General features: G+C 44.6%; 1 protein-coding gene across 2 annotated transcripts in view; it reads right to left on the bottom strand.

Annotated features, from left to right (window-relative positions):
• Positions 1–735: 735 nt before the first annotated feature.
• Positions 736–12654, bottom strand: part of LOC139545612 (natterin-3-like) — a 21963-nt gene continuing 10044 nt past the window's right edge. For both annotated transcript variants that reach the window (XM_071353575.1, XM_071353576.1), the window contains exons 2-3: positions 6121–6244; positions 736–2022 (exon numbers count right to left, since the gene is read on the bottom strand). In XM_071353575.1, coding sequence (XP_071209676.1) covers positions 938–2022; positions 6121–6244 — 1209 coding nt within the window. In that variant the 3' untranslated portion in view covers positions 736–937. The remainder of the gene's footprint in view (positions 2023–6120; positions 6245–12654) is intronic.

Here is a 12654-nt window from a genome sequence, read left to right as displayed (position 1 = left end):
TCTACTGTACAGACCATCTCCAAGAAAGCACTTGTATAGCTGTCAATAACTGTCAATAGCAACTCTGGGTTGGGCGCAGCTGAGTACACAGCTTTCATGTAGAACCCTGATACACCTCTCTTCTTAGACACGGTGTATAGTTGCAGTAAGCAGTGAGTGCTTATTGACACTGTGGAGAGGACATGCACACAAACACACACACACACACACACACACACACACACACACACACACACACACACACACACACACACACACACACACACACACAGAGATGTCCACGCAAGGACGCAGGCAAGCAAGCAAGCAAGCACACACACACACACACACACACACACACACACACACACACACACACACACACACACACACACACACACAGAGGTTGTGTAATCTGATCCCAACTTCCATCTCGGGCCAGCTGTCTACTACTCCTGCTCTCCAAAATCCATTAGCTGTTGCTGCCCTCTGCTGCTCCATTATAGTAATTGCAATGGAGGCAAAGTTATGAGCTGTTATGAGCTGACTCTTTTCAAATACCGTCAAGTCAGTAGCAGTAATTTGTTAGGCCTATCAAATTGTAGATAAAAAAGGCAATAACAAGGAATTCAATAAATATAAAGTGCAATATTTCTATGTGAAACAGATAAAGGCACGTGTGTGTATTTGCTGTCATTTCCTTTCTCAAACATAAACTGTGAAAAAGCTTTAGAACAGAAGAATCACAGGAGTCAGTTTTGCCATTGCATTGTAGTTTACACTTGGTCAGGAACCACAAACTGTACAATACTTGTGCAAAATTTACATCACATTAATCAGTGTTGGTATAGCCTACAGGAAATCCGGACCATATACATTGGAACATATATTGTACACTTATGAGTGTAGATAGATTTATTAGGTTTAGAGTAATGAGTCAGTTTGGATGAGATCAGTCTTAAGGACAGGGTTTGGAGTCTACGACAGGCTCACAGCGGTCCACCACGGCCCGGATCTCGCCGATCTGAATGCCATCGTACACCCCAGAGATGGAGGTCCACTGGGTCTCTCCGTTGCGGTATGTACGGCTCAGCCTGGCTGTGAAGGGGACGTCTGCGGTGATCTTACGGCCCTCCATGCGCACACTACAGGAGTGGTTGGGTGGCACCTTGAGCTCCACCGACACAGAGTGGCTGAGGGCTTCCACCATGGTGGTGCCCCTGTTGAACTGCAAGGTCTTCTCCCCACTGAACTCAACCCCTGCGGAGCCGATCAGGGGGATCTTGGCTGTGATGCCGGCCGTGATGCCCAGCATGGTGGTGCGTCCGATGTTCCAGGTGCTCTCCACCTCTGACGTCTTGGAGATGGTCACCGTCTTCACTACCGTCTGGCACTCGTTGTTGGTGACGCCGGAGAGGCGCATGGTCTCAGGGGGGTAGTGGAACATTTCCACCTCATCAATGCCATACTTGACGTGGGAGATATGCTGGGTGTAGGCGTCTCTGTTGATGGCCAGGACCTGGTAGCTCTTGTACCAGTACTCATCGCCCTCCCAGGGCAAGAAGAAAGCCTTGAACTGAGGGACCACCTTCCCCAAGCCATACTTGTTCTTCCCAACGTAGATGCCCACTCCAGAGCACGTTCTAACTGAGTTTTTGGGCACCGAGCCATATGAGTCCTCCTTCCACTCAACAAACTCAAAGTTGTCTCTGTTGGCCAGGATCTCAAACTCTGAGGCTTTGTACTCTCTCTCACCGTAGGGGTATTGGCAGTACGGGCCCTTGCTAGGAGTGTAGAAGCCGGCTTCGCAGTTGTATTTGCAGATGTAGTCGGTGCGTTCGGTGTAGCCGTTGTAGATGCCCATAGCTGCGGTGGGGAGAGAACCATTCCAGCTCAGCCACTGCAGGTTGACATTGTCCCCGAACATGAATGGAGCAAGCTTCTGTTGGTCCTCAAACTCAGGCGGGTTCTTTGGACCCTGGATGGGACCATTACTGGACAGTAGGGGGACCTTTCCTTCCAGCACTGGGTTTAACAGGGACACTGGAAGACAAAGAATACACTGGACATGTGAGAATACCAATACTTTAGTCCTAAATACTAGGCCATTTGAGTATGCACATTTTTTTGTTGTTTAATGTATGCAACATTTCGAAAATCGAGTATACTTTAAATGCCCGCATGTCAAACTCATTTTGGCTTTGATCAATGAGATATGGGGATGCGCTATCGAAATCAACGAATAGCAGGAAACAACGCAATCGCGCATGACACATTCTCAGTATGTGAAAAAATGTATGGTTTAAATGTCAGGATGTTATAGGCCTACTCATTTTGGCTCTTCATCTAGTAGAATTTGATGCACACTTTTCCATAATGCATTGGAAGAGGTGGGCTGCGAGTGATAAACCCTAGTTCTCTTCAAGTAGCCAAACAACAAAATTAAGCTACTTAAATGGGAAGACGCCGAATAGCGAAGCTGCTGCGGTGGTGTTCAAATGTAGGCCAAGTAGTTTTTGTTCTCCTTAATATGATCACCAGTATTGCATCGTAGGCTACATCTTTGAAAACAGAAGTCTATTTTTTTTTTCTCCCTAAGTGGATTTCTGTGTTTCTTGTCCTCTTGGCCCTCATCAGGGCTTTTAAAGTAAATACTAAACCACCTTTTGATTTCTGAATGGGTCAGCACCAGGGACTCAGGATGTGGCTGCATTATTGATGTCAAGTTAATCAAGCCTTTTGATTTGAACATATGGATTGTCTTAGTTTGTAGTCTAAGGTCGTTAAAACATACGTGAGTGACGATGGTGTCAATATTGGAGTAGTTGGCCAGAACCGAAAGCAGGAGAGAGTTGATGTCATGGACACGGGCTCCTTTGTGACAGTGGACCTTGGTCGGTCCACAGACCGTAGGCAGGCCAAAATCTCTCACCATCGAGCTGCCCACAATGATGGTGGTCGTGATGGAATCCGATGGGTAAACAACCTACTGAACTGTGGTGGCCATGGGGGAGGGTGCCACTGGGTGGCCGCCGGCTATTGGTTTACACCCAGGATCCGTAATGACCCCCGGGCCTGGTATGTCCGTCTTAAGTGGGGAAAAGCTGTTTGATAGCTGGATCCGACCTTCTCGGATAGATGGGTGGCCAGACTGCCTCTCTGATCTACGCCTTGCGAGTGTCCAGTCTCCCAGTTGAGCTGAACATCTGTCCGTTGGATTAGGACAGATTAACGCCACCTGACTCATCAACAGCTTTGCTACAGGAGGCATTTAAAACTGATATTCGGTTTTCCCTTGGTTACAGCAAGGTAGTTGTACATAGAAAGCAGGTTGTCCTTTTTCCTTGCAGCTGAGCTAACAGCCGGAGAATCTCTTCCCTAAGATGCTTGATGGTGGTGCACTTAGGGTAGACAAATCCCTGTCCATTTTCCAGTTCCACCTGATCTTCATCTTGTGATTGTGTGGAAATCATCTCACACCTGAAGCATTTGAAGCACCCCTATTACGAGCCTTTTCAACCTCTCTTTCGTGTCGTCTGAGATTCCCAAAGATTGGAAAGCAGCTGCGGCCATCCCCCTCTTCAAAGGGGCGGACACTCTTGACCCAAACTGCTACAGACCTATATCTATCCTACCCTGCCTTTCTAAGGTCTTCGAAAGCCAAGTCAACAAACAGATTACCGACCATTTCGAATCCCACCGCACCTTCTCCGCTATGCAATCTGGTTTCAGAGCTGGTCATGGGTGCACCTCAGCCACGCTCAAGGTCCTAAACAATATCTTAACCGCCATCGATAAGAAACAATACTGTGCAGCCGTATTCATTGACCTGGCCAAGGCTTTCGACTCTGTCAATCACCACATCCTCATCGGCAGACTCAATAGCCTTGGTTTCTCAAATGATTGCCTCGCCTGGTTCACAAACTACTTCTCTGATAGAGTTCAGTGTGTCAAATCGGAGGGCCTGTTGTCCGGGCCTCTGGCAGTCTCTATGGGGGTGCCACAGGGTTAAATTCTTGGGCCGACTCTCTTCTCTGTATACATCAATGATGTTGCTCTTGCTGCTGGTGAGTCTCTGATCCACCTCTACGCAGACGACACCATTCTGTATACTTCTGGCCCTTCTTTGGACACTGTGTTAACAACCCTCCAGACGAGCTTCAATGCCATACAACTCTCCTTCCGTGGCCTCCAACTGCTCGCCCATCCAGCATCACTACTCTGGACGGTTCTGACTTAGAATATGTGGACAACTACAAATACCTAGGTGTCTGGTTAGACTGTAAACTCTCCTTCCAGACTCACATCAAACATCTCCAATCCAAAGTTAAATCTAGAATTGGCTTCCTATATCGCAACAAAGCATCCTTCACTCATGCTGCCAAACATACCCTTGTAAAACTGACCATCCTACCGATCCTCGACTTCGGCGATGTCATTTACAAAATAGCCTCCAATACCCTACTCAATAAATTGGATGCAGTCTTTCACAGTGCCATCCGTTTTGTCACCAAAGCCCCTTATACTACCCACCACTGCGACCTGTACGCTCTCGTTGGCTGGCCCTCGCTTCATACTCATCGCCAAACCCGCTGGCTCCAGGTCATCTACAAGACCCTGCTAGGTAAAGTCTCCCCTTATCTCAGCTCGCAGGTCACCATAGCAGCACCCACCTGTAGCACGCGCTCCAGCAGGTATATCTCTCTGGTCACCCCCAAAACCAATTCCTCCTTTGGCCGCCTCTCCTTCCAGTTCTCTGCTGCCAATGACTGGAACGAACTTCAAAAATCTCTGAAACTGGAAACACTTATCTCCCTCACTAAGCACCAGCTGTCAGAGCAGCTCACAGATTACTGCATCTGTACATAGCCCATCTATAATTTAGCCCAAACAACTACCCCTTCCCCTACTGTATTTATTTATTTTGCTCCTTTGCACCCCATTATTTCTACTTTCTACTTTGCACATTCTTCCACTGCAAATCTACCATTCCAATGTTTTACTTGCTATATTGTATTTACCAAAAAAGGCCACCATGGCCTTTTTTTGCCTTTACCTCCCTTATCTCACCTCATTTGCTCACATTGTATATAGACTTATTTTTCTACTGTATTATTGACTGTATGTTTGTTTTACTCCATGTGTAACTCTGTGTTGTTGTATGTGTCAAACTGCTTTGCTTTATCTTGGCCAGGTCGCAATTGTAAATGAGAACTTGTTCTCAACTTGCCTTCCTAGTTAAATAAAGGTGAAATAAATCAAATAAATCAATAAAATTTGTGCCCAGCCATGGATAAAAACACCGATGGGCTAGCACTGCTAGCGTTACCCTGCTCCAGTTTTATGATGTCTAGCAGCTGCTACTCAACAGTAACCCGGGACAAAAATTTGCGGTCCCAGCCATAAAGGCTGACCGGTTCGATGAACCAGTAGCAATACAAACTTAAGCTATGATTAAAAACTAGAACATAAAAACTAGAACATAAAAACAACAAACCGACAGTACACTGTTCTGTTGCGTGCTATGATGACGTCTGCTGCGTGCTCCTATAGCGCCGTGAGGATGTGGCTCCTGTATGTTACAGCACTTTGGTTTCACTAAAAATGTTGAAATGGAACCAAATTATCAGTTTCTGTCTGCAGTCCTTTTAAATAGGATAGACGGACTATGTTGGCAACATTATAGGTTGAATGTGATAGTCTGCCTCCAACCAGCCTGAGTAGGCCAATAACTCCATTCCCATCCTATTCAGAGTTTAGAGAAATTCATCAAATTGGAAATGAGCTATTATCAGGCTGGTTAATGTGATGCATTTTTATTTTAAATTTGAACAAATTCACCCGCACATGGCCCCGTCCCACCCCACCTACTCAGCCAGTCAGGAGCCAGTACTGTGTTGAGGCCGTGGCATACTGCATACTTTTTACTAAACGGCACATGCTAAATAGTATGTGACGATGAGTACATAGTATGCAGTTTAAGTATGTAGTACGCTGGTATGGGTATTCGGACACGGCCACTGTCACAACATGCACCCATTACTGTTGCATTGAAACAACTGACTTTCTGAATGTTTTCTGTTTTCCTTTCCAAGAGGTTGAACGCTGGGATTGATTGAATAAAAGGGGTATATCATTTACCCTTCTGTCTCAGTGAGCTCTTCCTCACTATGTCCTGCAGGCTGCCTGGAGGGGAGCCTGCATCCTGGGCACAGGACAGCCCCAGGTGCAGCAGGGAAACGACCACCAAGACAAACAGCTTCATCTGAGGAAGACCAGGAAAGAGGAGGAATATTAGGAAACATTAAAGTACAATAGTGGTTGCCACTATAGCTATAACACTATAGCGTTACACAAATTCACGTTAAATCAACATTTCGTTGCATTTGTGACGTTGTGTTGTCGATTCTTCTTCCATTAGCTCCATTGAAATAGTGCCCTAAATGCACAAGTAGAAGAGCCAGTGCACTCACCCTCACAGTCTTCCCTCGGTGAGCAGTGAAACTGTCGGTTCTCCAGGGTTATATAGCTAGCTCCTTTATGACACTCATAAATTACAACACTCACTCTCTCAGGGCTTTGACATGGACTAGCATGATAGGACAAACAGGAGGAACGTGGATAAAATGCTACACTCTTCTTTTTGTTTTATTTTTATTATTGGTTTCATTATCATAATCATCTGAAATGTATGAGCTAATCTCTCTTGTGCTCTCTTCTCTCTCTCCAGCCCCCTCTCTCTTACGCCCTTGACAGCACCACAACATGACAATGTATTAGCGCTTGACAAAATAATGTAAATTGGAGTTAGCGTAGACACTTCAGAATATTTTTTTTTGCCGTCTTGTTGATGTGCAGTTTCCTTTGGAAGACAAATTGCCCTGTCCTCGCATTTGTCACACCAGCTATGAGAAGCGAAGAACAGACACATTGAAGACGAGGGATTATTAACATGATTACGCAAACAGAGTGATAACAGAGATAAAGGTAAAAGGCTTCTAGGACAGCTGACTGTCCTGAAATATCAGACAGTCTTATCGGTGTTCCCATACCTTTCTTCAAAGTTGGTTAGGAAGGAGAATTTAGTTGTGGGAATAATAGCATGATTCAATTCAATGGATCTTTATTGTTTCCGAAGGGTAACTTTGACATTATTGATATACAGTTGAATGGCAGAAAGGACGACAAGTGGGGTGATAAAGAATGATCAAATACAGATTATATCAATGTAAAGACCTTTATACAGCCTATCAATGTAAAGACCTTTATACTGCCTGTCCTATTTCATTATCTGCAGAGGAACATTGAACTAGCGTGATAAAGAAATTGATAATAGCTATCTGTGTCAAGGACTTATAGAGATGGCCTTGAGACTTGGGATCATCAGTAGATTTGGCTAATCAGTACAAATCCAAGTTTTTGGCCTTCACCAAATAGGGTCAATAACATTACATCTGGGGGATTCTGAAGGAGGTTCTTGTCTTTGCTTATCAAAGGAAGGCTTGTGATATCTCCGAGAACAACCTCACTTGCTAGTCAGGCAAAGCTTCAATACAGGACTAAGATTGAATCGTACTACACCGGCTCTGACGCTCGTCGGATGTGGCAGGGCTTGCAAACTATTACAGACTACAAAGGGAAGCACAGCCGAGAGCTGCCCAGTAACACGAGCCTACCAGACAAGCTAAATAACTTTGAGGCAAGTAACACTGAAACATGCATGAGAGCATCAGCTGTTCCGGACGACTGTGTGATCACGCTGTCCGCAGCCGATGTGAGTAAGACCTTTAAACAGGTCAACATTCACAAGGCCGCAGGGCCAGACGGATTACCAGGACGTGTACTCCGAGCACGCGCTGACCAATTGGCAAGTGTCTTCACTGACATTTTCAACCTCTCCATGTCGGAGTCTGTAATACCAAGCAGACCACCATAGTCCCTGTACCCAAGAACACTAAGGTAACCTGCCTAAATGACTAGCGATCCGTAGCACTCACATATGTAGCCATGAAATGCTTTGAAAGGCTGGTCATGGCTCACATCAACACCATTATCCCAGAGACCCTAGACCCACTCGAATTTGCATAACGCACCAACAGATCCACAGATGTCGCAATCTCAATTGCACTCCACGCTGACCTTTCACACCTGGACAAAAGGAACACCTATGTGAGAATGCTATTCATTGACTACAGCTCAGCGTTCAACACCATAGTGCGCTCAAAGCTCATTACTAAGCTAAGGACCCTGGGACTAAAAATCTCCCTCTGCAACTGGATCCTGGACTTCCTGACGGGCCGCCCCCGTCATGGTAAGTGTGTGCTCAGTCTCAGTCTCTTCTATTACTCCCTGTTCACTCATGACTGCACGGCCAGGCACGACTCCAACACCATCATTAAGTTTGCTGATGACACAACAGTGGTAGGCTTGATCACCGACAATGATGAGACAGCCTATAGGGAGGAGGTCAGAGACCTGACCATGTGGTGGAAAGACAACAACCTCTCCCTCAATGTGATCAAGACAAAGGAGATGATTGTGGACTACAGGAAAAGATGGACCGAGCACGCCCCCATTCTCATCAACTGGGATGTAGTGGAGCAGGTTGAGAGTTTCACGTTCCTTGGAGTCCACATCACCAACAAGCTAACATGGTCCAAGCACACCAAGACAGTCGTGAAGAGGGCAGGAAAAAATCTATTCCCCCGCAGGAGACTGAGAAGATTTGGTTTGGGTCCTCAGGATCCTCAAAAGGTTGTACAGCTGCACCATCGAGAGCATCCTGACCGGTTGCATCTCTGACTTGTATGGCAACTGCTTGGCCTCTGACCGCAAAGCACTACAAAGGGTAGTGTGTACGGCCCAGTACATCACCGGGGCCAAGCTTTCTGCCATCCAGGACCTCTATACCAGGCGGTGTCAGAGGAAGGCCCTAAAAATTGTCAAAGACTCCAGCCACCCTAGTCATAGACTGTTCTCTCTGCTACCGCACGGAAAGCGGTACCGGAGCACCAAGTCTAGGTCCAAGAGGCTTCTAAACAGCTTCTACCCCCAAGCCATAAGACTCCCAAACAGCTAATCAAATGGCTACCCAGACTATTTGCATTGCCCCGCCCACCCTCTTCTACGCTGCTGCTACTCTCTGTTACTATCTATGCATAGTCACTATAATAACTCTACCTACATGTACATATTACCTCAATTACCTCGACACCGGTGCCCCAGCACATTGACTCTGTACCGGTACCCCCTGTATATGTATATATCCTGCTATTGTTATTTACTGCTGCTCTTTAATTATTTGTTGTTCTTATCTCTTACTTTTTTTTAGGTCTTTTCTTAAAACTGCATTGTTGGTTAAGGGCTTGTAAGTAAGTATTCGGCGCATGTTGTATTCGGCGCATGTGACAAATAACATTTGATTTGATTTGATCAGAATAGCACCACCATCACACAAAGTTTTTTGATAATGACAAAGCCTTTCTTATGCAATGTGATTCTGTTATTTTACATGATATGTGATTTCCGGTAGATCGTGTACACTAATATAAAAGCTCATGTTCACTGCTGTAATGGGATAGAAAGGTATCCTCTCAACCTATGGTTATGTTTGCAAACAAGTTAAGCCCAGTGCATGACTTGTCTTAGACAACCACTGCAAGGGCACCAAAACGGCATAAAATGATTATACACACATGAGCACAAGTCACATCTTTAACTCACTTTTTTCATCACTAAAACAATAAGCAATGTACATTGTAACTGTACAGTATAACTAAAAGGAATGGTGAGGAAGCAGCAGCAAGAGACTCATACACAGTAAGAGTACTAGTCCAAATGGCATGGGGCCTCCGCAACACTGGCTGCTTTATTAGAGGCAATTATCCTGCAGGGAGGTTTAAAAAGCTGCAGGGGCCTGCAGATCAAGCCACTGGAGGAGGAACCTGTCAAGGTTAAACAGCTTTCTTACATCTACCTACTGTATAAAACATACCATCACTGTTAACTCTGTGCTGAATACCAATATCACGATTCCCTGTATTGTTCATCTGCTTCATGGAACATAAAAATACAGTGACTAATGCTTCGATCAATGTCATTTCAAATGTTCTAAGCTGGAGAGGCAGTTTTTGTGATTTCAGAACACAATCCTCTGAAGTAAACGATAGGCAAGCCCTACAAATGGACATATCAATGTATTCAGTCCATCAGCAATATGCTGAAGTATTTGCAATGAATGAAGAGTCTGAAATACTGTAGATGGGGACTGCATATTGATATTAATGTTGAAATGCCTACAAAGAAGAAGACAGAGAATTTTACAAAATTGAAAGTGCTAAATCTTCACAATATAAATTATTTAAAAAAATATTACAAGTGTAGCAGTTCAGATCTAAGCTCTGTGTGTGTGTGTGTGTGCGTGTGTGTGTGTGTGTGTGTGTGTGTGTGTGTGTGTGTGTGTGTGTGTGTGTGTGTGTGTGTGTGTGTGTGTGTGTGTGTGTGTGTGTGTGTGTGTGTGTGTGTGTGTGTGTGTCAGTGATGTGCGGTGAGGTCTGAGGCACTTTCTAATGACCACCCTGCCCCCCACGTCCCCATCTCTCACTCACACACACACAGTCAAAAAGGGGATTTTTAGCTTGTGCCACACGCAACTGGCCCGCATCAACAGACAACTTTCAACACCACAGACAGCAACCCAAATGCCAACGAGTAGGCCTATAATAACCCATAATAACGTTTGCGATGTGGCAGTTGCAGACAGTTGAGCAGTTGAGCAGTGGCGTTTATCGGATATCCACAGACAGGGAACATTTGTACTTTGAAAAACTTTGCTAAAAATTGGGAGTTGTTAAGAAATAATTGTTTCTATTGGTTCTATAGACCGATTAGTCTTCTCTTTTCAGCGGTAGGCATTTGCTTTCCCAACCGTATGTTGTTCCCGCAATTGTATTTTGAAATCTGCAAAAGGAAAACAGACAGCCACAACCAACCATAGAAATATAATCCACAGATGGCAGTTCACATTCAAGTCAGGACTGGCAGCCATTGCTAGTGTACCCATGAGTTTAACACTAAAAAAGCCAAGGTAAGAGGTTCCAAAACCTATCTATGGATTATATGTCTATGGCCACAACACAACAAGCTGTATATTTGGCATGCATGCTGCCCAAATTGCGGCCTTCCTGACTCTAGGCAACAGGTCGAAATTGCCAAAATATAGGAAACATTTGAGTCTCAATGTCAACAGTGAAGAGGCGACTTCGGGATGCTGCCCTTTTAGGCAGAGTTGCAAAGAAAAAGCCATATCTCAGACTGACCAAAAAAAAAAAAGAGATTAAGATGGGCAAAAGAACACAGACACTGGACAGAGGAACTCTGCCTAGAAGGCCAGCATCCCGGAGTCGCCTCTTCACTGTTGACATTGAGACTGGTGTTTTGCGGGTACTATTTCAATGAAGCTGCCAGTTGAGGACATGTAAGGCGTCTGTTTCTCAAACTAGACACTCTAATGTACTTGTCATTATGCTCAGTTGTGCGCCGGGGCCTCCCACTCCTCTTTCTATTCTGGCTAGAGCCAGTTTGTTGGCAATTTCTCGCATGGAATAGATACTCAACTAGTCCAAAGAAGGCCCGTTTTATTGCTTCTTTAATCCGAACAACAGTTTTCAGCTGTGCTAACATAATTGTAAAATGGTTTTCTAATGATCAATTACCCTTTTAAATTAATAAACTTTAATTAGCTAACACAACGTGCCATTGGAACACAGGAGCGATCGTTGCTTATAATAGGTCTCTCTACGCCTATGTAGATATTCCATAAAAAATCTGCCGTTTCCAGCTACAATAGTCATTTACAACATTAACAATGTCTACACTGTATTTCTGATGAATTTGATGTTATTTTAATGGACATTTTTTTAAATTTTCTTTTAAAAACAAGGACATTTCTAAGTGACCCCAAACTTTTGAACGGTAGTACATATCTAATATGTACTGTATATATGTATACTGAGTGTACAAAACATTAAGGACTCCTTCCTAATATTGAGTTGCACCCCCCTATTTTGCCCTCAGAACAGCCTCAATTAGTTGGGACATGGACTCTACAAGGTGTCAAGAGCATTCCACAGGGACGCTGGCCCATGTTGACTCCAATGCTTCCCACTGTTGTGTCAAGTTGGCTGGATGTCCTTTGGGTGGTGGACCATTCTTGATACACACGGGGAACTGTTGAGCATGAAAACCCCAGCAGAGTTGAAGTTCTTGACACATCTCCTCCCCTTCATCTACGCTGATTGAAGTGAATTTAAAAAGTGACATCACCAGGATTCACTTGGTGTCATGGAAAGAGCAGGTGTCCTTAATGTTTTGTACACTCAGTGTATAAATATATATATATTTTTTTTTTTTACATTTTTTTTTCTTTTTTCTGCTGCCTCTTGGACCCCCCACGGGCCTGGGCCACAGGGCTTCAGCCCTGGTAAGCCCCTGCTGAGATATAGACTTACATAGACACGTAATTTAATAATAGTAGACCGCTCTACTGTAAATGAACACTTGCACTTACATTTACTTGTAAACGAAGTCCATCATTTTATCCTGCTGGATAAAGACATCAGTGACTGAACTGTAAAACTCCTCCCTGTTGGCCCTCAGTTTTAAAAGTCTCTCGGT

This window comes from Salvelinus alpinus, chromosome 19 (genome assembly GCF_045679555.1).
Source record: "Salvelinus alpinus chromosome 19, SLU_Salpinus.1, whole genome shotgun sequence".
Classification (NCBI taxonomy): Eukaryota; Metazoa; Chordata; class Actinopteri; order Salmoniformes; family Salmonidae; genus Salvelinus; species Salvelinus alpinus.
Note: the sequence above shows the minus strand (reverse complement) of the source record. Positions and strands in the feature narration are given on the sequence as shown.